The sequence below is a fragment of the Varanus komodoensis genome, unplaced genomic scaffold (genome assembly GCF_004798865.1).
Source record: "Varanus komodoensis strain SLA01 unplaced genomic scaffold, ASM479886v1 scaffold1, whole genome shotgun sequence".
Taxonomy (NCBI): Eukaryota; Metazoa; Chordata; class Lepidosauria; order Squamata; family Varanidae; genus Varanus; species Varanus komodoensis.
The window spans coordinates 10,396,269-10,421,478 of NW_025335268.1; the positions used below are offsets into that span (position 1 = coordinate 10,396,269).

General features: G+C 42.0%; 1 protein-coding gene across 1 annotated transcript in view; it reads right to left on the reverse strand.

Annotated features, from left to right (window-relative positions):
* Positions 1–10,709: 10,709 nt before the first annotated feature.
* Positions 10,710–25,210, reverse strand: part of TOGARAM2 (TOG array regulator of axonemal microtubules 2) — a 60,614-nt gene continuing 46,113 nt past the window's right edge. The window contains exons 17-18 of the mRNA XM_044450354.1: positions 16,863–16,949; positions 10,710–11,207 (exon numbers count right to left, since the gene is read on the reverse strand). Of these exons, the coding sequence (XP_044306289.1) occupies positions 10,951–11,207; positions 16,863–16,949 (344 nt within the window). The 3' untranslated portion in view covers positions 10,710–10,950. The remainder of the gene's footprint in view (positions 11,208–16,862; positions 16,950–25,210) is intronic.

A 25,210-nucleotide genomic window follows, 5' to 3' on the forward strand; every position in this document is an offset into this window, starting at 1 on the left:
CTGTCGTCTTTCCCATGCGGAAGGCAACAAAAATAGGACCAGGGCAGGGGACAGAGGCAGCACACTCCTGGGCTTGGCCCCACACAAGGCAAATGACTGAATAAGGCAGCAAGCTGGTCCGCCAAAATCCCATCCTCTATAAAGTCGTCACAGGTATAGAAATCCTGCCTTCCACTGCCTGTGACATCCTAAACTGAGAGTTGGCTGTGCGTTTAGCAACAGGTGGGGAAGGATTGTTCAGATCTATTTATATTCCTCCCCTTCTCAAGTGGCCGCTTAGCTCAGAGGTAAATAGCCGTGGGTAGAACTGAGCTGGTCATTCCTTTTCTGGTAATATCTTTCTTTTGAAATTTAATGGACATCTTTGTACCTGGCACAGAGGAGGAGGAGGAAGAGAGGAAGAAGAAGAGTTAGTATGTTATCGAACTGGTTTCCTTCCTGAGTGGAAAACAGATTCAAATCCACTGTATTTGCTTTCTTTTGATATGAATGGGAAAGTCTAGCCAATCCATAGGATTGTTTTCTGTGCTACATATTTCTTTTCTTTTATCCATGTTACATATTTATCTATGTGGGAAGTCTTAAGCCTGCTGCTAAGCTTAATTATCATCCTCAAACGGTGGGAAAGCACACCCTGCGCGAACAAGAAAAGCTCAAAGATAAGCCAAGGAGGGAGTTGCTTGTTACAGAGCAACCTAAGGAGTGGGGTGTTTATAGCATCCCCCCAATCCTGGCTGCACACTAACTATTCATACCAGCTGGACACAAATACGGGTGAGTTTGAATCTTTTGCTCAGCTGGTATAAAGGAACAGAAGTAGGGAAAGGCACAGAGTGAAATGCTTGCTAATCTGGCAAATCTCTATTGTTTACTTGATTTTATTTTTGCTGGCATGTGGTTTGCTTCATCTTGAAACGGTAAGCTCTTGAAACGTAAGCTCCTGAAATGTGATTCCATGCTGTGATGGTGTCAAAATCCTCTCTGGCACTGGCAGTTTGTCAGGAAAGCATCCAGGACGCTCGCCCACATCAAAGGCTCCCTCCCAGTGAAACAGTTTGAAAAGTAATCACAGGAACGGTGCCCCTCGCTGAAGGGACCAGGTGGGCGCAAAGCTGACATGTAAAATGAAGCCCTGCAAATGAGGAAGGTCCACTTTATGCTCATGGAACATTCTGAATCTGTTTGGGCCTGTTCTCATTGTTGCCTGTTCTCAATCCCATGTGAACAAGGCTGGCAGAAGGAAGGCGATCAGTGCGTGGAGATGGCAGCCGTGCCTCTTGCCTGGTGCTGATAGATCCCTGCGTGTAGGGCCCACACAGAGCTGTGTGTTTGGCTATCTGTGTGAACAGATTCCTTGTTTCTGATATTATTTATTTTATTTATTTATTAAAACATTTTTATGCCGCCCCATTCGCCAAAGCCTCGGGGCGGCTTACAATATTAGTGCTTTAAGGAGTCTCTCTATGTGGACCAGACGCCTGCGGGGAGCTGAGGGGCTGCTCTTTTGCCTTATTTGTCCACCCAGGGAAGCAGTGTCTGTTCCAGCCTGCAGAGTCCTCTCCAGGGTCTCAGAGAGAGCTTTTTTAGTCAATGAATCAACTGATATCCTGGCTTTCTGCCCAAGCAAAATCCTTAATATCAAAGTAGTTTCATAAAAATGCAGCTGTAAATAATAGATGGTGAAAGAAACAGACAACAATAAAACAGACGTCTCCTGCTACCTGAGCCTTTAAAAAATAATCTGAAGGAGCCAAGGTTGAATGTGCAGCCTTGAATTGCTTTGTTACTGAGCTATGGGCCCTCCTCATAGACCTTAAGCACATGCAAACATTATGGACATGGAATTCAGAACCAAATTTGTATATGAAGAAGGCCTGTTTGGACAACAGACTGCATGAGTGTAGATAAGGGGCAGGGCAACCATCTTATTCTGATTTCTGCCCTGCCACTGGCCATCCAGCTTACAAAATAAGTTGCCACATTTTTTTGTCTGAGCTCATTTGGAATTGTAAAGAATGTTGTGGGTGCGCTCACAAAAATGGCCGCAGGAGAGGGGGGCTATTCATGAAACAGCTGCCATGGTGGTGGGTCACCAAAAATGCTTTTTCTATAAGACGTATTGCTAACACCAAATGAAATATGACTTGCCCAATAATTTAAGCAGAAGGCCATGCTGAGGTCTGAGCTCCCAGATGCAAAACCTTTCTTTTGAAGCTACATTAAGAAGGTGCTGAAGGAAAGCACTTCATTTTGCAGCATGCTGGTCTCTGAGGAGGAGGAGAAGGAGGAAGAATTAAAAGGAATTTAAAAAACCAGGAAGGTCAAGGATTCTGCTGGATGCCGAGAGAGTAGTCTATGAGAATACTGGTGCCAACACACCCATTTGGAAACCCCATACCTATACTAACTGAATGTCCAAACAGGGCTCTTCAGGATGCAAGCGAGACTACACCAAAACTCTGATGGGTTATAAACAGGAGAAGGAAAGCACTTCATTTTGCAGCATGCTGGTCTCTGAGGAGGAGGAGAAGGAGGAAGAATTAAAAGGAATTTAAAAAACCAGGAAGGTCAAGGATTCTGCTGGATGCCGAGAGAGTAGTCTATGAGAATACTGGTGCCAACACACCCATTTGGAAACCCCATACCTATACTAACTGAATGTCCAAACAGGGCTCTTCAGGATGCAAGCGAGACTACACCAAAACTCTGATGGGTTATAAACAGGAGAAGTCAAAATTTATCAACTTACTTGCATTTCTCAGGTGCAGAATATGAAATATAGATGCTTCCCTTATTACAAGAAAATGTCTGACTTGCTTATTTGCTGTCCTAGCATTCTTACATGGCTGATGTTCAAACCCCAGGCGCATTACTTGTACATTATTATTCTAAGATTAAGCATTTTACTATATTTTTACCCCAACTTTCTTGCATACAACTCAAGAAAGTGTAGATGGTCTCCTGTACTGCCACTGATGAGACTCAATCCTGCTTAATTTCAACAAATCGCCACTGGCTTTCAAACAGAGCCTTGGGCCAAACATATTCCAGTAGATTTTAGTCTGCCAAACTGACTGCCAGGACTCCCTAAGCCGCTACAACATGTTCCCTCAACAGTTCTAGAATATTCAGTTAAAGACATCCCTGGAGTGAAAAGTTTACCCTGAGACTTATATTGTGAAGCCAAACTAGCTCATGCTGCAAAATTGAGGGAGTGTTTTCAGCAAAGTCTTCTGGAGCTAGAGGAATTATTAACACTTTTGGCTCCTGGAGAGAAGTTTGCTTTCATGTGCTGCAAGGCTCTTTGTGGGTGTGTGCAATGTATCCCTCAGGGAGGGATACATTGAACACACCTTCTTTCATAGTCTCCATATTCACAAGACTCTAAAACCAAGCACAGCCGGTCCTCATTTGTGAGTCTTTGGCTCTAGTTACCACACTGAGACCCAGCCAGCCTAGAGGATCTTGTTCAGGGTAAAGACACATGCCACTCCTCCCCGATTCCTGGATTTACCTCCATAAAACGTCTAACTCTTGGCTTGAAGTACCTGCCTTCCTGGGGGCCCTGCTCCTTGGAGCAAGGCTTGCCTGTTCCTGTGGGAGAGGCTCCCCCAGCCTCTCTGGCTTCTTCGCTGCTTCCACACAAAGGTGTTATGTCTAGGGTTGGATATACCTGCAGTCCTTCTGTCTTTCTGCTGGGTACCTCTGCTGGGTAGAGATCCTTTTCTAGCGTGGCTTGCAGCAATTCTCTCCCTCCCTCCTTCTACCTCCCAGTACCTAACAGTCTGCTCCGGATAAGACCCAGCTGTTGAGCTGAAGTTTCACTCTCCCCCAGCTGGGCTGAGCCTAACCTTATAGACTTGAGGAACTTTCAGGTCCTGGTGGCCTGTTACACTGTGTTTTCAGTAACAAGCTGGTCCATTGTGTCTTGTGGTAATGGAGCTCCAAGTCAATGTTCTCACAACCTGCTCCGGTTACTTCAGAAAGGACACCATCAGAACAGAGCATCATTGCAGAAGCATTGCAAGCTTTAAAAAATGGTAGCCCCCATGGGGAAAAAACTGGCTAGCCATCATAGCCAGTGGTGAAGGATGATGGGAGCTGCAATCCAGCAAAAGATAGAGAGCTACATGTTCCCTATTCCACACCCGATGGAATTACATGCTGAACCCCCTTTTGCCTTGGTTCATAAAGGAAAAGTAATGTAGTGGCACAGCACCAAAAAAGCTCAAAGAAAGCACAATTAATTTAGGGTGGACTGTCCAAGGGTCTCCTAGCTTCCTCCATGCTGAATCCTTCTGTGTTCTCTGTATGAAATCCTAATGTCGCTTGCCCTGGTTCATAAAGGTCAAACTGGTGAAATGGAGTGGAAAGAGGAATCCTCTGTTTGTCAGCAGGGTAAGTGGAGTCCAGGCTGGTGCAACCTGAGCAGTCCCAGACCTCATACCACCAAACATCTGCCCTAACACTGACCTCTCTTTTTCCAGTAGGGCTAAGTTAGCATGATCATGATTCATATTGTCTCTGCGGCAGCAAATGCTGAAGATTATGACCCTGTTAAATGTATGCTTTAGGGAAACAGTAACTTTGCCTGGGAAAGACACATGAAAGAGTGGAAAAAAACAGAACAAAAGAAGGGGAAGCTGTTTTGAATATCAAAACATCCTGTCAAAATTCATGGTTTCATTATATTTCAATAGTATGGCGAATATGCATAATGTCTGGTTATTATGCACGTGGAACATTGAATTCACATTATGTCTAATACAAACACTCAGACATATGCAAACACTAATACCAAACCCAAGCTATGTAGCCCAGATGGAGCTAAAAGAAACAACAGGGATGTATCGGCATGCCTGGTAGAGGCAACATTAAGAGACCAAAGTCTCAAACCCCCAGGAGGCCATCTATCCCAACACCCCATGGACACCTGCTAAAATACAAATACAGGGTCTGCATGATCTCTATTGAATCTGATCTCCTTGAATTAGCTGGTTTTTTGCCCATATGTGTGCCCTTGAATCCTCCTGTTTGTTTTTGGTTTTTTTTTTTTCTGAAATCAACTGTCCTCTTATTGATTTATTACATTTTTATATGCAGCCCAAGGCTCTCTCCTCCCCCATCTATAATCCCCTTTTCCAAATATAAGTTCCATAGGGAACAAGGACATTTATGATAGACTTGTTCAGAGTATATCAAAATTAGCACTTGCAAATATGCATTCACTTTCCCCACTGGGCCTGAGCACCAGATTTCTTTGCCACTGTGCTTGGGGGAAACCCCAGAGCTTGAAGTAATACAAAAAGAAATCCAAAAAACAGTAATCCAGAGCAGCTGAATGAGAACTGACTATGATCAGCAACCGCAGAGTGCTGAAAAATTTGTTCAGTGGAGTAGAGACGGAAAAATAGGTCTAGGCTGGGATGGGTAGCTGGCTGAAATTCTGAACAAAGCACTCCATGTTGCAACATTTTGTTGCAAGTCATACTTCCATTTATAAATTGGTTTGTGCATGTATGTATTTTAAACTATGTTTTTATAAAACACTACTAACATTTTAATTTCATTTCACATGTTACAGTACTATACTGCCCAACAGCTAAGTTCTCTGTGCAATTCACATCAATAAAAGAACACATATTAATATACAATCACAGTCAGTACATTATCACGCTAAGAACAACCCAAGCAGCTCATTTCATGAATACTAACATTATAACATTTCAGGTTAGTTACTCAATAAGTAAAATCAATAATTACAACAAAATGCCAATTATTATTTACCTGTAATGTGCAAACCAGGGCCAAACACACCAATAAGCCCTTTCGATGAGGCATTAATAAGCAATGCCAACTGCAAACAGCAGTCCCACAACTGCAAAATGCAGAAAGTAGCAATCAGATTTCATATAGCCTGCAGCAGCTGATTTGTTCCACTCTGTCGTCCTGGTACGGCTCTCCAAGTTCCAGCAGAGACAAGGGTACTGCTGCTGGTGAGTCTCTTCCCCTAAGCCCTGAGTATTCCAACTGATATTTTCATATAAAATTACTCCACAAGAGCCATGTGCCAATATAGATAATACTTAAGCTTGGTCTTTCATTAGGCCCAAGAAATGCATACATTTGTGGCTTTCCATACCAAAATAACCTTCATTTATCGCTAGGATGAGAAATGCTTCTCCAGTGTCCAGCTGAAGCACGTATTTCCAACCTCTTTCATTTAAATAAGAAAAAGTTTAAATGAAATTACTATGTGGAATATTTGTATCAGTTTTTCAGTATCTTCAGGCAGTTCTTACATTTTATTTTCATTTGGATCCCAGATCCGCCTTCCTTTAAGAAAAGGGCTCTGCTCACAGTGGTTGCTTCTGCCCAAGTTTTAGGAATCCAGGGCGCTGGCGGCAGGTAACTATGGTCAGGACACTGGGACCAGGGTGCAGATGCAGGGTGGAGGGTTCGCGTTTAGGGTTTAGAGGGCCAGAGGGAGAAGCAAGTCTTTGAACTGCCAGGCTCAAGAGCCACTAAGACAATAAGATTCAGGCAAATGCACAGTCCAAAGGTCCAAGTACTGGAAATACCATCACATTCTAGAACAAGTGTAGTTAGGAAGGGTGGCTGCAGGTACCTGGTTAGACAGGGCCGGGCTGGAGACAAGGATGGAAGCGGGCAAGTGCAAGGATTCAGGAGAGGTGATGCCAGAAACCAGAGCGCAAAGTAGGCACCGGGACACCTCGTGCTGCTGTGGTGAGGAGCGGCAGCGCAGTGAAGCAGCTCTCCAGGGCTTCCAGCTCACTGTCTAATAGCCCCACAGCTGTTCCCTGCAAGCACCCAAAGAGGCGTTCCTGGTTCTGCAGGCACTTGCAGGGTGAGCCAGGCTCTGATGCTAACACAGGCCTCATCCAGTCCCTACCCACATGCATATAGGCTGTGCTCACACAACAAAAAAGCAACCCTGCATGGTTACCATAATTTGTGTGTGTGTGTGTGGCAGGGGGGCGGTGGGTGTTTGCTTTCTATCTGATCTTCCTGTCAGATGATCACGTGGTTTCTGTTGTGGCTTCCATCCCCCTCGCTCAGTCTTCCCATTGGTGTCATGTATCCCATCAACCACTGTGCCTGAAATTCTCTCCTATCGGGCCTCACTCTCTGCCTGTGCCTTGCCTCTTCCTCAGTGGTCCACACACAGAGGTTGCTGTGGTGTTTTCAGAAAGCCAGAGCATTCCAGCTATTCCCAATCTTTCCCCACATTCCAAGGAAGCTCTGGTACAATACCTTGATGGTTAGTGGGGAGCGGCAGATTCACAGGCATGCAAGGAAAACAGCAACATGCAAGATTTTAAAAGAGTCATCCCTATCAGACTGCATTACATGTGTGTGTGTGTGTGTGTCAGTGTCACATGCCTCCATATTTCATGCCATGACTACAGCACCTATGTTAACCCCTGTGCTCATAGCTACTTTCAAGGTGTGAGAAACAATCTAGGGGTGTCTTCTGGCTTTTACACCTGTACATCCAAATTTCATGTGACCAGAGGTACGGCTGTAAAGCCATCTTTTGTTTTTTTACATTTCACAAACTTTCCGAATCCTAAATTGTCTGAATATGGTTACTGTAAGCGATAAAGCAATTAGCCATGTTGATTTTCAGGACATACTGATCTTTTAATTCTTCCATATAATGTACTGTGTGATGTTTTAAGCAAAAGAATCTGAGCGATCTCTACATGAGAATGGCATCAATTGCGCATCCTCCAGATTGCCAGGAGTGAACAAGCACATGGGTGGCCACCCCACCCCAACAAGCAGCCGTGCATTGGTGTGAAGGGAGCCATAATCAACTGAAAATCAGCTCATAAAATAAAGCTCCCCATGGGATTATCCCTTATTCAGTACGGTTATGATCACTGGGCTTCCATCAACACAGTCATTCACTCATGTGCTTAGCCCATCATTCATTATCTCCTCTGCAATGATAGAGCCACTCAGTGGAGAGCTAGAAGAAAGGAGCTGGGTCTTGTTGAATGAAATTTCTGGGCTCCTATCAACTTATATTAGGTAAAATGATTGGATGCATATGTGTAATTAATTAGCAAGGAAATGGGGAATTATTTTAAATTGCCCACTATCCAGGTGATAAATCTTCTGGTGATCAGCCAGTTTACTTGCTGGTTGCTTTTGAGTCCAGAATATAAGTTGGATGCTGCTTATAATTCCACACAGAATGATACTACAGGAGAATCTCCCAATTTCCTAATGTTTGGAAGATGGCCATTGTCAGTCACTGATTTATACTTCCAAATAAAACTCAAAGGACAAAATGAAGTCACCCACTAGGAAAACAGGAAATATTTAAAATGCAAACTAGATTATCCTTATGAGCTCAGCACCAGCTTACTTTAAAAGAAAAAAAAAAAGGAGATGGAATGCAAATATCATGAGGGCTACCACAGAACCAAGACACAGAGCCTTAGTTTGGAATGTGACTCCCCAGGGAACACAAAAAATAGAAAGAATTATTCTATAGAAGGGAGTCATATACATACTTCAGGACAATTTTTTTATTTTATTTATTTATTAAAACATTTCTATGCCGCCCCTTGCCAAGGCCTCGGGGCAGCTTACAACAATGAAGCTGTCTCATTATTTGGAGTCCAATATGAACATGGGGCAACCATCATTCAGACTTTGCACAGAGGTATGTGGAGGAATTTGTCTAAAGAAAGAAATAACATGACAGAAAAATCAAGAGTATCATGTTAGCGAAAGAATTTGGTGGAAAAGTATCAATGTAGTGGTCCAAATGAAGGATGAGCAGCACTGTACCCCCAGCTCTGTCATTCCATTAGAAGACAGGAGAGTTCACTACAGTTCATTTATCAAAAATCCATGTAGCTCAGAGCTCTTGTGATGATCTTCCCAGGGTGTTTCAACAAACAGAAGGAGCCCCAGAGACAGAACTGGGTCACAAAGGTCACTTGAAGCAGCCTGTTTTGCATCAAAGCATCCCTAGTTATTTCAGAAGAAATCAAAGTAGTACTTCATATTTTTGGTTTTTTTTATTATATTTATATCCCGCCTTTTTCCTACCAAGGAACTCAAGGCGACTTACATAATTCTTTTCTTCCTCCTCTCCATCTTCTCCTCACAACAACAACCATGTGAGGAAGTTGGGTTGAGATCCTGTTACTGGCCCAAAGTCACTGGAGAGCTCCATGACCAAGCAGGGAATAGAAACGAGATTGCCTGACCCTAACCTCTTAGTCTTAACCACTTTACCACAATGGCTTTCCAAAGGTGTTCAAGAGCTACAATCATGCCAGCTAAGTTCAGTGATTACATCCTGAGCTTTCCAATTTTACCACACATTACAAATTCTAAGCAGATATTAATTTATTGTAATTGTTGATTAGTCTTAACTAATTCCATAATTCTCAAAATTGTAGCATACTGTCCAGCTGACAGTAGCTTAGCAGAGGAAAATACAACCCTCATGAATTGGTTGGTTTGGTCATGCTGTGAGCAGAATTGGATCATGAGGAGTTGAAGATTATTCTATTGGGGAATTGAATACCATTCTGGAATTTATCACTCTGGATGAACTGAATTGGAGTATGGGAATAGTTAAGAGGTCTTGTTTGTCTATCTGGTATTATTTGTTGTTATAATTGCAAAGCCACATCTTTCAAAATGCAATTTATAAATTTGGCATTTTGCTGTTAGTACCTTGTTATCCTGGAATTCAGCTTGTTTGCAGAGGAGCAACTCTGAAATGTCCATCTTCTTAGTACATTACAAAATGTTTGAACTGGTTGACTACAAGGTTTGCAAGCAAACATTATCCAATTTTCTTTTGGGACTCAGGGACCACTGGCTGCAACTTTCTTCTTCTGTTTCCCTAGACATATAGATCTATGTGAGCAACTGCTATATTCTGTATCATTGAGATTTCAACTAGATCTTTGCAAATGTTTTTCTCAGTTAAGCCCCATAGTCTTGTTTATATGATGATGCATTCAATCCTCTCCTGCAGTCCATGTTTACCACAGCAGAAGGAACTAGACGTCAGATGTAGCATGCGGATTATGTGATCTCCTGGGATAGAAACCCTGCAGATCTCAGATTTCAAGATTAGGTACTACCTCTACCCATGTTATTTTTAGCCCCCAACAAGCCCAACATCATAGGAATGCCACTATATCAATATGAGTGCTATCCCATTACGAAGCCATGGTAACCTAATAGAACTTAAAGGTGAGCTGGTTCTTTAATGCTCAAAACACTAATTGGATCAAAGAGCTGTTGATACAGTAACTCTGTTCTTTAGCTCTTGGCTCTTCAAGCCTCTCACACACACTGTCTTACAGAACTGGGTTGCTAATCATGCCCAGAAAACTGGCTCTGCTCTTCCCCTCACCCTAAAGCTCCTAGCATGACATCTCACCTGGTGAAAGGTGCAAAGCCTGGGCATGTGCACAAACAGGAAAAGTTTGGGCTAACACCCAAGATGGCATGGATGCTCATGTGATCCACACCATATTACGACAATCTGTTATGGCAGAAAGTGTCCACTGTGGTATAATGGTTTAAGGTTCATTTCTGTCACCCTCCAGCCTACTTTGACATATTATTTAATACATAAATAATGCTCTTTTTATACAGATAAGATTACAATTTTACATACAATTATTATAATAAAATATCTAAGTCTCTGTAGGTCAAAAGTTGAGGAAATTAAGCATTAGAAAAATAAGTAATTTAACTCTACAGCAAAATATATTATATACATTTTCCATACTGGATTATAACTATATGCTTTCCACGACTGATTATTACAGTTTAAAAATTGACATAAATAAGGGCAAAGTCTGTGTCATTGTCTGCCACTTCACTTCTGTCCTTTCGAAGAAGCACACTGTAAATTGTCCCAGAAACATTATGGGGCTCCCTTCACTGAAGTTCCATATCTAGAAGATCCCGGAAGTTTTTGCTCATGTGTTGTGATTGGCTGGATACATATTCCTCAAGTTTTGCTCCCATTTGCTCATGAAGGCTCTTGGCAAGTTTAGAAACCACAGTTCTCACATTCCCACTCTTTCCAGGCAACACTCCATTGCCAATCATGTTGCTCAGGAAATACCAGAGAACAGGAAGGACGTGACGTTCCGTGACCTGGGGTTTCCGTGGATAGGCAACAGCCACCAGAACTGAAAAGAAAGAAGATGGGGGATCTCTATAAATCCAAACACTGTCTGAACGTAGTCACAGCACAGATTCACACGTGTGTTAGGATGGCAACCTGTTTCTCTACAAACAAGGGCATTTCAGAGGGTATCAGCCACAGCCACACAAGTTTCAAGACACAAGAAAGTGCCTTGAAACATGCACAGGGATCCAATACCAGGGTTTTTCTCATTTGCTAAGCAATGCAAGGATTCATTTAAGGGCTGGGGATGACGCACCTGCCACCAAAAACTCCCTGTGCAGACTTTATGAGCTTTTGATTGACATTTGAGATTTTGAACAGCAGCAAAAGCAGGGCCTGCTGGTATTGAATGCAAAGGGGTTTCTAAGGCAAGATGTAGTCCTCCTCTCCCATAGACCTACCTGGGCCCCAAGTTTGCCTTCAGCAGTCTTTCCTAAAAGCCCCTGCAACGGAGTTGGGTGGCGAGTAAGAAGTGAGCCTTTTCTGCTGCAGCACCCCAGCTGCGGAATGAGTTTCCTAGAGAGGCTTCCTGCCCCTTTTTCTGGGCCAGATGCAGGCCTTTTTATTTTCCCAGTTTTTCATTTCTGCTTTAAATCTGGCACTGTATCTTAAATCTTTACGTTGCTGTTAGGTCCTACACACACACACACACACACACACACACACACAGGTACTTACTTTTTATTTTTTACAGCATAGTTTTAAACTTTTACATTTTTATTTTGCAGATTATCATCTTGTATTTTATGTTTTTAATCTCTGTGAATCACCCAGAGAGCTTCAGCTATTGGATGATATAGAAGCGTAATAATTTAAGTAAGTAAATAAATAAATAAATAAAATGATTGCATTACTGCACTTGTTCTATTGCTTAACCCAGCATAAATTACCCTCTGTATTCTAGCAGCTAAAGCTGTGTGTATTATGGAATTTCCTAGCAGAGGGCACAGTATTAGGTGAGCCCAATATTGCAAATAACTTCTAACATCCAAGGATGCCTTCATTGTTAATTACATTGCAAGCATTCCCTAGATAAACACACTCATTTAAGTAAAGAAAAAGATTGACTAACTCACTACAGTGTACAATGAAAAACAAAATAAACTGCTGCTTACTTGAAACTAGGAGGGCTCCCAGGCATGGCTTTCATCATGCCATTGCCCTGCCCTTTCAATGGAATTGTATTGGTCAAGGGGAGGTGTTACATCACTATTTTCTGGTGTAAAACTGGGGTTTTGGGGGAAGTGCACCTCTTTCTCAGCAAGATCCTTGCCTTTTCAGGTTTTCCCCCTTTAGTTTCCACAGTGAAACACTTTTTTGACTTTGTTCCAAAGCGCCCACAGGCTTCAGTAAGGTCAAAAGTGCTTTGTCCTGGGCTCGATGGCCTTCTTGGCCCCTTCCAAACCTACTATTCCATGATTCCCCCCTCCATCTTTTTTTAAAAAAATTGGTGGCTATCAAAACTCAGGATCCCTTAAAAAGGGGGTTTTGAGTAGCAGAGGGGTGGTTTGGACTGGTACATAGTTTAGGCAGCTAGCTTGTGCAAGCCACAAAATAAAAATAAAAATAAAGGTGAGGGAGCCATAGTGAGCTGAAAATGGAAGTCAGGGAGGGGAGAACACCCTGATGCTTCCATGATGTCCCCTGGGATACCAACTGGAGGACTGAGGAGGAAGGGGGGCATTACCCAATCACTGTGGTCTTTGTCCAAAGCCCTCCTCCAAGTTCTTCGCCATAACGAAGTTGGGGAGCGGGGAGACTGCAAGGAAGAGGGCCTTTTCAATCATGGCTGCCGCTCTCTGGAATTCAGTCCCGCTGGTTTGGCACACACCCTTCTCTCTTTTAGGTGCCAACTTAAGACATTTTTATCCCTTTGCTATTTTGACAGGTGAATTATTGGTTGATTTTTAAGGCTGATTTTAAGATTTTATATTATTAAATGGTGCATTCTTACGATTTTATTAATGTTATGCTACATATTGATTAATTATGTTTTAACTGGTTTATGGATTCCCTTATAGGATATTTATTTTATTCATTGTTGTCATCTTGTTTTACTTAATTTTGTTGTCATTGTTTTGTTTTACACAATTTTGTAGTTTTACTTCTGGATTTTTTAAAATTGTTATTGGTTTTATTGTGGATTGTGGATTTTATTGTGCTGTATGTTGTGTTGTATCTTGTGGATTCTATTGTTTTGCGAACTACCCAGAAAGCCTATGGCTATTCTAAATAGAATAAATAAACAAACAAATAAATATGTGAAACTGGCTGTGGGCTGCATCAGAGTAAGGCAGCATGCAAAGCTTGCTACACGGTGTAGCTGATCCTTCTGTGCAAACCCACCACTTCCTCAAACAGTTTTTGAGCAGAGAGAATTCGTTGTGAGCCGCCCCGAGGCTTCGGTGAATGGGGCGGCATAGAAGTTCCCTAAATAAATAAGAAAGAAAGAAAGAAAGAAAGAAAGAAAGAAAGAAAGAAAGAAAGAAAGAAAAGGGCAAAATAGCAGCAAGTGGTCCCTCATTAGTTGTAGGTGACCTCTACCTGCAAGAACCCTAGGTTTACACATGGTATTTCCCTATTTTGGTTTTTATGTCCCTTACAAGGTAGGAATTGGCTGTTCCTTATGTTGTTGTCTGTCCAACGGTTGGTCACCTCCGTACTGAGCTCTCTAGATGGCCTTAAGCAAGCTACTGACTCTCGGCTTCAGCTAGAGTCTGCAATGGGGATAACAAGCCTTGCCACCTCACGGGGTTCTTGAAAGGAATATTGAAGTAAAGTATACGAAGTACTTGGAACACTAAAAACAATATAAAAGTACTAAATAATTTGTGTGGCATCCCGTGGGTATATTTTTCTAAGCTGCATTCATCAGACTGGCTACTTGCATCATGATTTCATTGATAATGTAACTGTGATCTGCTTTCCTATTTCATATGTTACATAAGGAGTATTTTGAAGAAATACAATTATTGATTCAACTAGCCAGAATAAATTTTACACCAACATTAATGTAGCTCTGAAATTCAGGGTCGTATCCATAAGTGCCATTCTTTCTGTTGCACAAGCAGGTGCCCATTCCATTTGCACAAACAGTTGTGCAAACAGCTATGCAATCACGTGCAAAAGAGTTATGCACAACTGCTTGCACAACTGCACTTTCGTAAATGTAACTTTTTTTGGATTCTCCTCTTGCACATACTTTGAACCCTTTTTTGTTTTGCTTTCTTTTTGCTAGTGTAGCCATCATTTCCACTAACAGAATGTCATGGCTGGCTACTGCCCTCAGAATCAAAACCACAAAAATCAACCTATTGATTTCAGAACCACTGTGTTCAAGCCATAGTACATTCTTGTCTAGTCCATACAGACTAGAACAGATGCTGTCTATAAATGTTCTCAGCAGCAGTAAAATGAAGCATCACTAAAATGAATAAGTGGACAAGAGCACAGTGCAATCATAATTCTATTATTCTTTCAGCACCATTTGTTTTTACTGCATAAAATATGGAGATATCTTTTCTTCTTCTTCTTCTTCTTCTTCATCATCATCATCATCATCATCATCATCATCATCTCTATCCTGCCTTTTTTCACTTGCAAGGAGCACAAGACTACACAGTTCTCTTCCTCCCTTCCATTTCATCATGTTGTGGTGAGGTACACTAGGCTGAGAGTCAGTACCCTGTCCAAAGTCACCCTGTGAGCTTCAGGGCTGAGTGGGGGTTAGAACCAGAGTCCCAGCCCCACACTCTAACCAATACACCACACTGACTTTCAATGATACATAGAGATAGATAGAGATAGTTAAATGCTTTTTGGTATGTATATATGTATGTATTTACTGGGGATAAATCTGACTGAATGGAAGAGCTGCTGATCTTAAATGGTTTTCATTCGTGAAATCAGAGGCTTCAGTACTACAATTGGAAAAATATAGCTTTTGTACGCTGTTGGGTTTTAGTGACTTATGCCGTGACAGATGGTCTGCTTATTTATTTCATGCACTGAGCTGTCTAAAATGGCCATATCAAATCCCCAGGCTCCAATTCTAAAGGGTACATTAGGGTCAAACTCCAGTGACACAGTGACTTTTCAGTGGTATCTGAAGAAAGTGTATTCTGTATCGCTCTGTATGGTCTGTGGTTCATGAAGATGGATAATAGCAGCTATTGAAGTCAAAAGGTGATTCAAAAAATGATCATGTATGATGGCAAATTCACTGAAACTTTTGATACTGAAAGAGCTGATTTCAGATTTGTGGGGTTAGGCTGTTCTGTGGGACACAATATTATCATTCCACACTCAGAACTAAATTCTAGTTTCAGAGTGCACTGAAATGTGGTCGCAGTTCCCATGTCCTTTATCCACTACGTTACAGCAGACTTCCTCAACTTGCTGCCCACCTGACATTTTAGTTCTTGGCAGGTATGACCATAAGCATTCAAGATGGAGCAAAGGAAGTCAAAAATCGCTGGGAGCACCACCAGTCTTGGGAAAGGCTGGGACAGAGAAAGTGTGCCAATTGGTTCTTGGGTTAAAAGTAAGGGCAAAAATATAACTCTCAGGATAATTTCTATATTGTGTAAATGGATAAAAGTAGCTTGGTTCAAATAAAAGAACCTTGGTCCAGTAACCTCTGGTTTATGCAACTTGATATCAGCGTTGTACCCACATGTTTGCCCTTTCCTTTTCTCACACTTTCCTGGAAAATGTCTGATTTTGAATTCTGCTCTGTTTTTGGAGCTTAAAAACAGTTTCCTGTTTCAGTTGTAATGGGAAAATATGGTTTAGCGTAACCCAGATGTATTACACTAACTGTGCAGAAAATAAAGGGGAGGGTGAGAGGGAGCGGGTTTAAACATCAGATTATATTTGTGACATGGTTACATTTGAACTACAGCAGGAAAAAATGTGATTCAGTCAAAATCTGTGAAAATAACCCCCCCCCATGCCTTGTTGCATTGTTTCTTCATCATGTTTACTCAGTGGCATATTTACTCATGTGAATTCTACGGGGCTCACTTCTCACTGGACATATGTTAAGTTCAAATTCCCCCTCCCCATCTCACAAATGCAGCATGAGACATTTTTTAAAAAACTTTTGGATCTTTGTTTGAAAAAAGCACCTTTAGGGGTTTTGAAAGGCATTTGTATCTATTTTGACAAAAAATAACAAGTCAAGACAAGCCATTTTGATGTAAGTGAAACAGCTTCAAAATTACCAGGGTCATTTTGAGCCAGCCCTCAACTGAATTAAGCCAGTGTGTTGTGAAAGGTCATGTTCAAACACCTAAACAGAAGCATGGGGTTCTCTTATGCCAACAGGTTATGGGGACTTCTGAAAGTATGCTGGCTCTTTTAGTTTGAAGGAGAAGGAGAAGGAGAAGGAGAAGGAGAAGGAGAAGGAGAAGGAGAAGGAGCCTTCACTTTGAAAATGGAAATGCGAAACTGGAACCCTTGCCTCCCAAGATTATCTGAGCCACTATTTTGATCATTTGGAGGAAACGGCTAACCATAGAAACAAAATGAGTCAGAAGGGGCCTCCTGGACCATCTAGTCTGGCCCCTGGGTCCAGCCAGCTCTGCCCATGTAATCCCCAACATGCGGCTGTCCAATCTTTCCTTGAAGGAATGTGAGTTGAGGGGAGATTTACCTGACAGTCTGTCGGTGATATCCTGCAAAGCTCGGCCACTGATAAAACGCACCCTGCTGGCAAAAGTTTGAAGCAGCAGAAGATTATCTGAAAGGCACAGAAATACTTTGTTTGGAAATTATTATAAACCAAAGAAGGTGGGGAGAATTCTCTGTAGCACATAAAGGATCATTTAAGTCTGCTGTTCCATTTAAACAGGAATTAAGAAGAGTTTTGTTTCACAGTATGTTAGGCATTGTACAGGCATCATGCACATCCATTCAGAAGGTTATCCTTGCACCTGAATATGTGAACCAAGTCTACCAAAAGGGACTGAATTTGTAGCAGCAGGAGATTATTAGAAGTTCTCCTGTATGATACTGGATCTTTGATGGTTCACTTGCACATGCAAATCCTGTTCTAGCCTGAGTGGTGAATTTTAGCATGCACCCTTTTTAGCATGCTGGCATATAAGTTATCCACCCACAGACTGGTATATTACTTCCATTGACTGGACCATGTATCTATTTCTGCAGTCCATTTGCCTTAAGGCAGGTCCCCCATTTTTCTACTTTGCAATAAAACCACATCATGGAATAGGCATTGTTTGAAACTATTTTAAAATTAATAATCAATGACTTGATGAATGATTTTTCTAGAAAAAAACAGAAATCTACACCTCTTGGGCTGTTGTAGCATTGTCTCAACCAATGTGCAATATGTATGAAATGCACAATACAGTACTCCAAACAAACAAGCAAAATAACTCCCAATGGAACATTTATATACATGTAAAATGTTAAGACGTATTTTATTATTCAGAATAGATAAGTGGAAGTGTTTCTTCACATATTGCATAGTTAAACCATGGAATTCATTTCCTCTAGAGGTAGTGATGGCCACCAAACTGGAAGGCTTAAAATGGGGATCAGAAATATTTGTGGTGGAAAAGACTATGAATAGCTACAATTAGGACCATTACTAGCTAGAGTGGTTGTATATAACCTCTAGTTTCAGAGGCCAATATTCCTCTATATACCATTTCTTTGGGAACACAAACAGGAAGGTGCTTGTGTCCTGTTCTTGGGACTCTCAGAAACAGCTTGTTGGTGACTATGTGAACAAAACACTGGACTAGATTCACCAGGGCTCCTCTCCTATCCTTATGGACTAGCTGGAGGCTACAATCAGAGAGAGAAGCCAGCTTGGCTAGTCACAATGCACTACAGGTGCCAGCCGTTGTGCAGTTCTGATGACACCAGAGAAACCAGTGAGACACAGTAACAAGTGCTGTGGCAGTCCCCTTGCGGGTGGAAGCAATACAAGTCGGAGTGGAAATGACCACTGAACAGCTGAGCAGTCTTAGTTCTCAGTGCACAGTCAGAGCAGCTCACAACCCCTGCAGATCTTATCTCCTCCAAGCAGTCTGAGAAGCAGTAGTACCACAAACATAATGCAGAAGGAGAGGGGGAAATCCCACAGCAGAGGAGAGCAGTTGTGGAATGTCTCTCCTGTCAAGCTTCATGTAAACCTCACAAGGGACATTCCTGTTTAAGCATGAGGCTTTACTCTGCACATGGGGAAAATGGAAAAGGAGCTCTCAGAGGGGCAAGAAATGGAAGGCAGTGTAGACTACACATTGGTAGTACCTATCAAAAGTAAATGCAAAATACAACCAGTGCAGACAAAACACCTAGTAAATGGAAATGGATGCCTATTCCAGTTGTGCCATGCAATCAACTGTTCAACCATCCATTCACAAATGCAGCCCTTTCGTTGGGAAGAAAAGTTGATCAAATGGTTCACACCAATTTTACAGAAATTTCCGGTTTTGTTGGTTGCAAAAAGCTCAAGACCAAAGGATACAAGATGTGCAGACAGCCGTCTCATCCTGAGTCAGTCCACTGGTGTGTTGAGCTAAGTATGGGTTACTCTGACCTGCACCAGCAGCTTTTCATGGTTGTTCAGGCCAAGCATTTTTACCACACTTTTCACCTAAGCAACTTCAATCAGATATGCCAGAGTGGGGACTTTACAACATGCAAACATGTGCTGTGCACCACTGAGTTGTGGCCATTCTGGCCACAGCACCATCTTGATTATTACTCTGGTGTGTCAAGATTGGGTAAGCAAGGACACACAAGCATGACCATTCACGGGGTTGCCTCAAGATGAACGAACCTCCCTCCCTCAGATATTTACCAAAGTCCTTGGCACATCTTTTGGAAGGCATTTTCTATTTGACCTGGCTTTTGACATCCAGGATTAAATTTTTAATCTGTGTGATGTTTTCAAAGGTGTTTTATTACACCTGATTCTACCGAATATATAGCATTCATGCTGTTTTTAAGTGGTGCCACATTCCAAGCCCTAAATAATCTAGACCAAGGGTATTTTGTTTGGTTTTTGAAAGAGTTTTTGGCCCTTTGCAGGGTATGCAGGCAAGAATCAACTACTGCAAAGCTGAGAAAACAGAGAACAGAAAATCTATTTTCTGTTTGACACACTGTTTTCTGATGGTGATGATGTGTGCACTGAGCCAGAAAACACTGTTATTTCAATGATGAATGAGAAGAATAACTGCTTGCTTCAGCGTGATGAACCGTTGCTTTGAAATGCTAATGTAAGAAGTAAGGGAGAAGTGCATGGTATTAATTATTGATGATCATTCCCTTATTAGTATCCATAAAGATTTTAGTTCACCTTTTAAAACAGCCTTTGAACATTCATTTTAAAGCAAGTACAGTACCTGTGTACTTCTTTCTTCTTTGTCATCCTGAGGCGTGCTGTGCATTTTGAAACATCTGCTGTCTATGAAAGCACCAAATAAGCAACTGATAGGAGTTTAACTTCAGAGGTGTTTCCAAAGCAGGTGAAGAAAAGGGATGGGTGATGTATAACAGCAAAACTTCCCTTCATCTGCCTCAACATGGTCTGATAAATGATAGATCAGTTACCAGATGAGAAGCTCCGCTTTTGAAAGAGAGTGGAAGGACCTCCTCCCTTTGGGGGCACATCATCATTTTATCTACATGAGCAACACGCATTTTGCAAGTGCAAACTTGATAGAGTATCCTAAAACGTATCACGAATGTTCATGATTGTTTTGAGCTCTCTTTAATGCAAGTACTGGAAGAGGTATGAGAGGTTCTCAATACCATAACATGACTTACAAACTTACACTTCATCTTAGAGATCTACATGGACCAGGGGTGCAGAACCAGTTTCAGCACAAGGATCACATTCTGTTTCAGAGATTCTTTTAGGAGCCATATTCCAATCGTTGGCATGGCCAAAGACAAAAGGGCAGGACCAAAATACCAAAAATATTTCCAAGTAAAGCTCCTGCTGCCAGTAACGAAGCCTTAGGAGAGGCATTTCCAGATTTTTGAATAAGGGAATGGCTGCACAAAAGCTGGGAAACTGCCAAACAATCTGTGGTTGAGTGAAAGGGGTATTGACTTCTGGGAAAGCTATGGCAAATCTAGACAGCATACTAAAAAGTAGAGACATCACTCTGCCAGCAAAAGTTTGTATAATCAAAGCTACGGTTTTCCCAGTTGCAATGTATGACTGTGAAAGCTGGACCATAAGGAAGGCTGAGCGCCGAAGGATTGAGGCCTTTGAATTGTGGTGCTAGAGAATACTCCCGAGAGTCCCTTGGACTGCAAAGAGATCAAACCAGTCAATCTCAAAGGAAATCAACCCTGACTGCTCTTTAGGTCAGATACTGAAGATGAAACTCAACTACTTTGGCCACCTAATGAGAAGGAAGAACTCACTGGAGAAGAGCCTAATGCTGGAAACGATTGACGGCAAAAGGAAATGGGGATGGCAGAGGATGAGGTGGCTGGATGGAGTCACTGGGGCAGTGGGTGTGAGCTTGGGTGGACTCCAAGGGATGGTGCAGGACAGGAAGGCCTGGAGGAATGTTGTCCATGGGGGTCATGATGGGTCGGGCACAACTTCGTGACTAACAACAAAGAGGAGGTGATCCTGAAGCAACTAACTTGTCTCCCAGGCCTGAGGTTCTGTTCTCTGGACACAGATGAACTTATGAACAAAGCACTAGATCAAGAATTCTATTAGATGTAACATTTTTTCTGCATAGGAAACACAATCCAGTAAAACAATGCATATGTATTGCTATGGTGTACAACTCTGGGTAGGAAAATGTATGTAGTGTATGGAACTCTTTAGGAGAAAAAAGAGAATAGGATATGATGGAGGTGTATAAAATTATGCATGATGGAGTAAGACTGGACAAGAAATGTTTTCCTTCCTCTTATATTACTAGAACTTGGGATCACTGCATTAAGCTGAGTGGTGGGAGATCCAGGACAGACAAAAGGAAGTGCTTTTTTTCACATGGCACATAATCAGTATGGGATTCCCCTGCACAAGGTGTAGCAATGGCCACCAATTTGGGATTAGACACATTTGTGGAGGATAAGGCTATCAATAACTCCTAATCATGATGGCTGTACATTGACTCCAGGATCAGAGACCACATGCCTCTGTGTCCCTGTTGCCAGGGAGTGTAAGTGGGAGGGTACTGTCACACACACATCATGCTTGTGGACTTTCTATAGGCATCTGGTTGTAGGAACAGAATGCTAAATTAGACAGGACTTCTGTCTGATTCAGCATGGGTCTTCTTATGTTCTTAATGTGCACAATGTGGTAGTATAATGAATTAAACTACACCTGTAAAAACAAATGTCATGAGCTTGCCAGCTCATCATTAATATCACAAGATCTGTCCTGAAAAATTCAGAATGTAGAATGTCCACTGGGTTTTTAATCCCAGTCAAGGAAGGGGGACAACTTCATTCTAAACTCAAGCAAATAGAACCTAAAAAGCTAAATGGTCCTGACCTGTACAAAATTTGATACAAATTCTTAAACTGAATTGGGAATTAAATTAGTCAGGACTATCTTTCTGTGTAAAGAAGTCACAAATGTCCATGGCCAAAGAACTGAAGAGTCTAGATCAGTGGTTTTCAACCGTCCATCTGTAGACTGGCGCTGGTCCACCAGAGGTTTCCTGTTGGTCCATGAGGGAGGCCGCATCCTGCTCACCTCAGACTGGCACAGGGGCTGGCTGTGCTCCACCACCTCTTCCTCAATTGGCATCACATTCATGAGGGGTGTGCTAGTGCCATCAGGGGGGCCGGGGAGGGGAGAGACGGCCTTTTGTTTCTGCCTCAGCAGTCCCCAAGGTGGTTTTCCTGTTTTCGCTGTCTCCAGCTGTGGAAAGGTTGACAACCACTGGTTTAGATGGCTCAGCTACATTCTATAGAGGAACATACTCCATCCACTTGTAGACAATTTGAACTGAGAGTAAATTCACTTCTGACCCCAAATGTGGTGGTCATAATCTTTAATACAAGTAGAGTTTGTCCTTAGAAATACTAAGGACAAATTCTAGTATTAGTCAACCTACTGGGACACCTGTATATCTGCTCCAACTTCAGTCCTGATTCCTGAACACCCTAGTATGTCTGGCTTATTCACCCAATACCGTATTTTCTCTGCTGACATAAATCCACATGGCATGGGATTTACAGCAGTCCTTGGTAGTGTAGTTATTGGCAGCCACAATTTCTGCCTACCGAGAACAACGTTTGGAACAAGCCGTCATTTAGACCTAGATTTATGCTTGTTTGTTCTTCAGAAATGAGCTCAGTAAACCATAAATTTCCCTTGAAAAGAAGAGTGCAGTTTGGAGGTATTTATGGACTAGAGACAGGAGAAAGAGCTAACTGAAGCTCATAAGTTAGGGCTTCTAAGGAGCAAGCGCGGAAGAAGCTCATTTGGGAAAATGTTCCCCACATCAAGAGCAAACTGATTCACCAGATAGACCCAAAGGAAGCTCCCAGGACAAAATGCTTTTGGGGATGGATATAAATAACAAGGAAGCTACTTCGAAAGCTAGACAGAGCTAATCTTCTATACCCTCTGTCCACATGGTAAATGTAACATTTAGCACATCCCTTAGCCTCCACATGTGGCTAGATTACAGATGATGATCTGCCACATATTTGTAGATACTTGTTTGTGGTGAGTTCACAAGTGGCATGAAGCCCTCTATATTTAACTCTAACTCTAAATTCTGCAGACTACTCAGCTGTATTGCTGTTATGAAACAGAACAGGAACAAATATCCAACAACATTGTTACATGATGGTATCAACAAAAGTTGACTATTTTAGTGAATTTTTGTTTTCTCCAAATTAAATTTGTTTTGAGAAGATTTTTCAGGATGTGGCAATTTCCAGTCAGAGCCCATGTAGTATATTCACAAAACTAATTCATCACCCAAAACCCACTGACAAAGTCATTCTGTATGGATGTTGCTACATTAAAAAAAATTGCTGCTGGGATCCAAACTACACAGTTAAAGTATCTCTACTTTAATCTTCTTTTTAAGGATTCTGTATTCACATCACATAGTTCCATTTTTTCATACTGCCCAAGCACTCTCACTGGTAGAAACCCAAACCCACCAGACAAGTCCTAAGTATGTTTACTCTGAAGAAAGTTCCATTTTGTTCACTAAACCGTAGTCCCTGGTTAGCATGTTTAGGATTGCAGCCTAAAACTCTTCTCATGTTGTAGAATCAGTTGGAAAGGAAGGGGTAGAATGGGCTTGGAGTAGGTAACTATAGGGCATCATGTTTTTGAATGCTCAGCTAAATAAGATATTGACCTGGTTTGCATGATATGACAGCTCACTTTGGGTTAATTTACCCACAGGGGCCTTCATATTGTTTTGGGCAACTGCAGATGCTATCCCTGCATGGCACTCACAGGTAACTCGCTTATTGTGCCATTAGAACCCAGATGGTAGGGATTATTTGAGTGTTAACCATCCTCCAAATATACCCTACAGCAAGGCAAGGTTATCTAAAATTAATTTAAATGCTATCATGCTGAAAGGGAATGAAATGAACATAAACCTGGAAAAATCCAAGAAAAACACAGAAAAATAGAAACAAAGAGAGTCAGAAAGGGTTTCCTGGGCCATCTCGTCTGAACCCCAACTCCAGCCAGCTCCGCTCATGTCATCCCCAACATGTGGTTGTCCAATCTTTCCTTAAACACCCTCACGATGGGGCCTCAACCACCTCCCTTGGAAGCCCATTCCGTAGCCTAGGAGTCCTAACCATCAGGAGGTGCTTCCTGACATCCAACCTGAAGTCTGACTCCTTGAGTCCCATTGGAATGTGTCCTGTCCTCCACTGCAGGGAAGAACAGGTCATGGCCCTCCTCCACATGATATCCCCTCACATACCTATAAGTTGCTAAAAGATCCCCTTGGAGTCTCCTCTTCTCCAGGCTGAAAAGACCCAGTTCCCTCAATCTCTCCTCATATGTCATCCCTCCCAACCTGGCTACCATTTCTGTTACTCCAGGCTGAAGCAATTCTAACCTAGCTATGTCTCTCTGATAATGTGGAGCCCAGAACTGGATGCAGTACTCCAGTTGTGGGCACATAAGAATTGTGTAGAGGTATCAACACCTCCCTAGATCTGGAAGCCACACATCTGGCTATACATCCAAGGGTGGCATTAAAAAGACATGTCCTTCTGTATTTACACCAAGGTATACATGATCCTTTTCTTCCTGTACTCATACTGCTAAGTCCTCCCTTCATACAGCCCATTGTTAGACAAGGAGGTCTCTAACCATGTTTCCGATTTTACTGGAACCAGAATATGTCTTTATTAGCTCCAGAACAAGCCAGTTTGCACGAAGGTTTGGATATTTAATATCCTGACTTTTTGCTTTCAAGTATAGTTAATTGGAGACTCCTTGGTTTATGCCAGAGCAGCAGGAGCTATGTGAGGAGCAAAAACATTTGACATATTTCAACTAGCCTTCTCTAGTTTGCAACTGACAGGGAAGCTGCTTGGTACATTGTTGCTATTTATTTATTTATGTTGTAAGTTGTAACTTTTTATTGTTATACAGTACAGTGATTTTTAATATTTTTGCATGTTGACCACTTAGAGAGTTTATTATATTATACAATATATAAATAGTGCATATGTATATATGAGGGAATAAATTCTAATGCATGCATGGATCTGGCCTCCTCTGCAAAGCTGATTTTATTCTATTTGAAATCAATAATTCCTTAACATCCTGCCAAGAGCGATACATAAATCACTCTATTTGTGCTGAACACAGGTCACCTAGGACACATTTCCACTGCATTGTATGAGCTTTTAATGAGATGCGATCCCTCGCCAGCCTGCAACATTTTCCCCGAGTGACCCTCGCTGCAAAGGCCATCTCTCATTTTAGATCCAAGTTTGCCTCCATTCCATATACATAACATCTCCGTTCTTGTAAGAATTTAG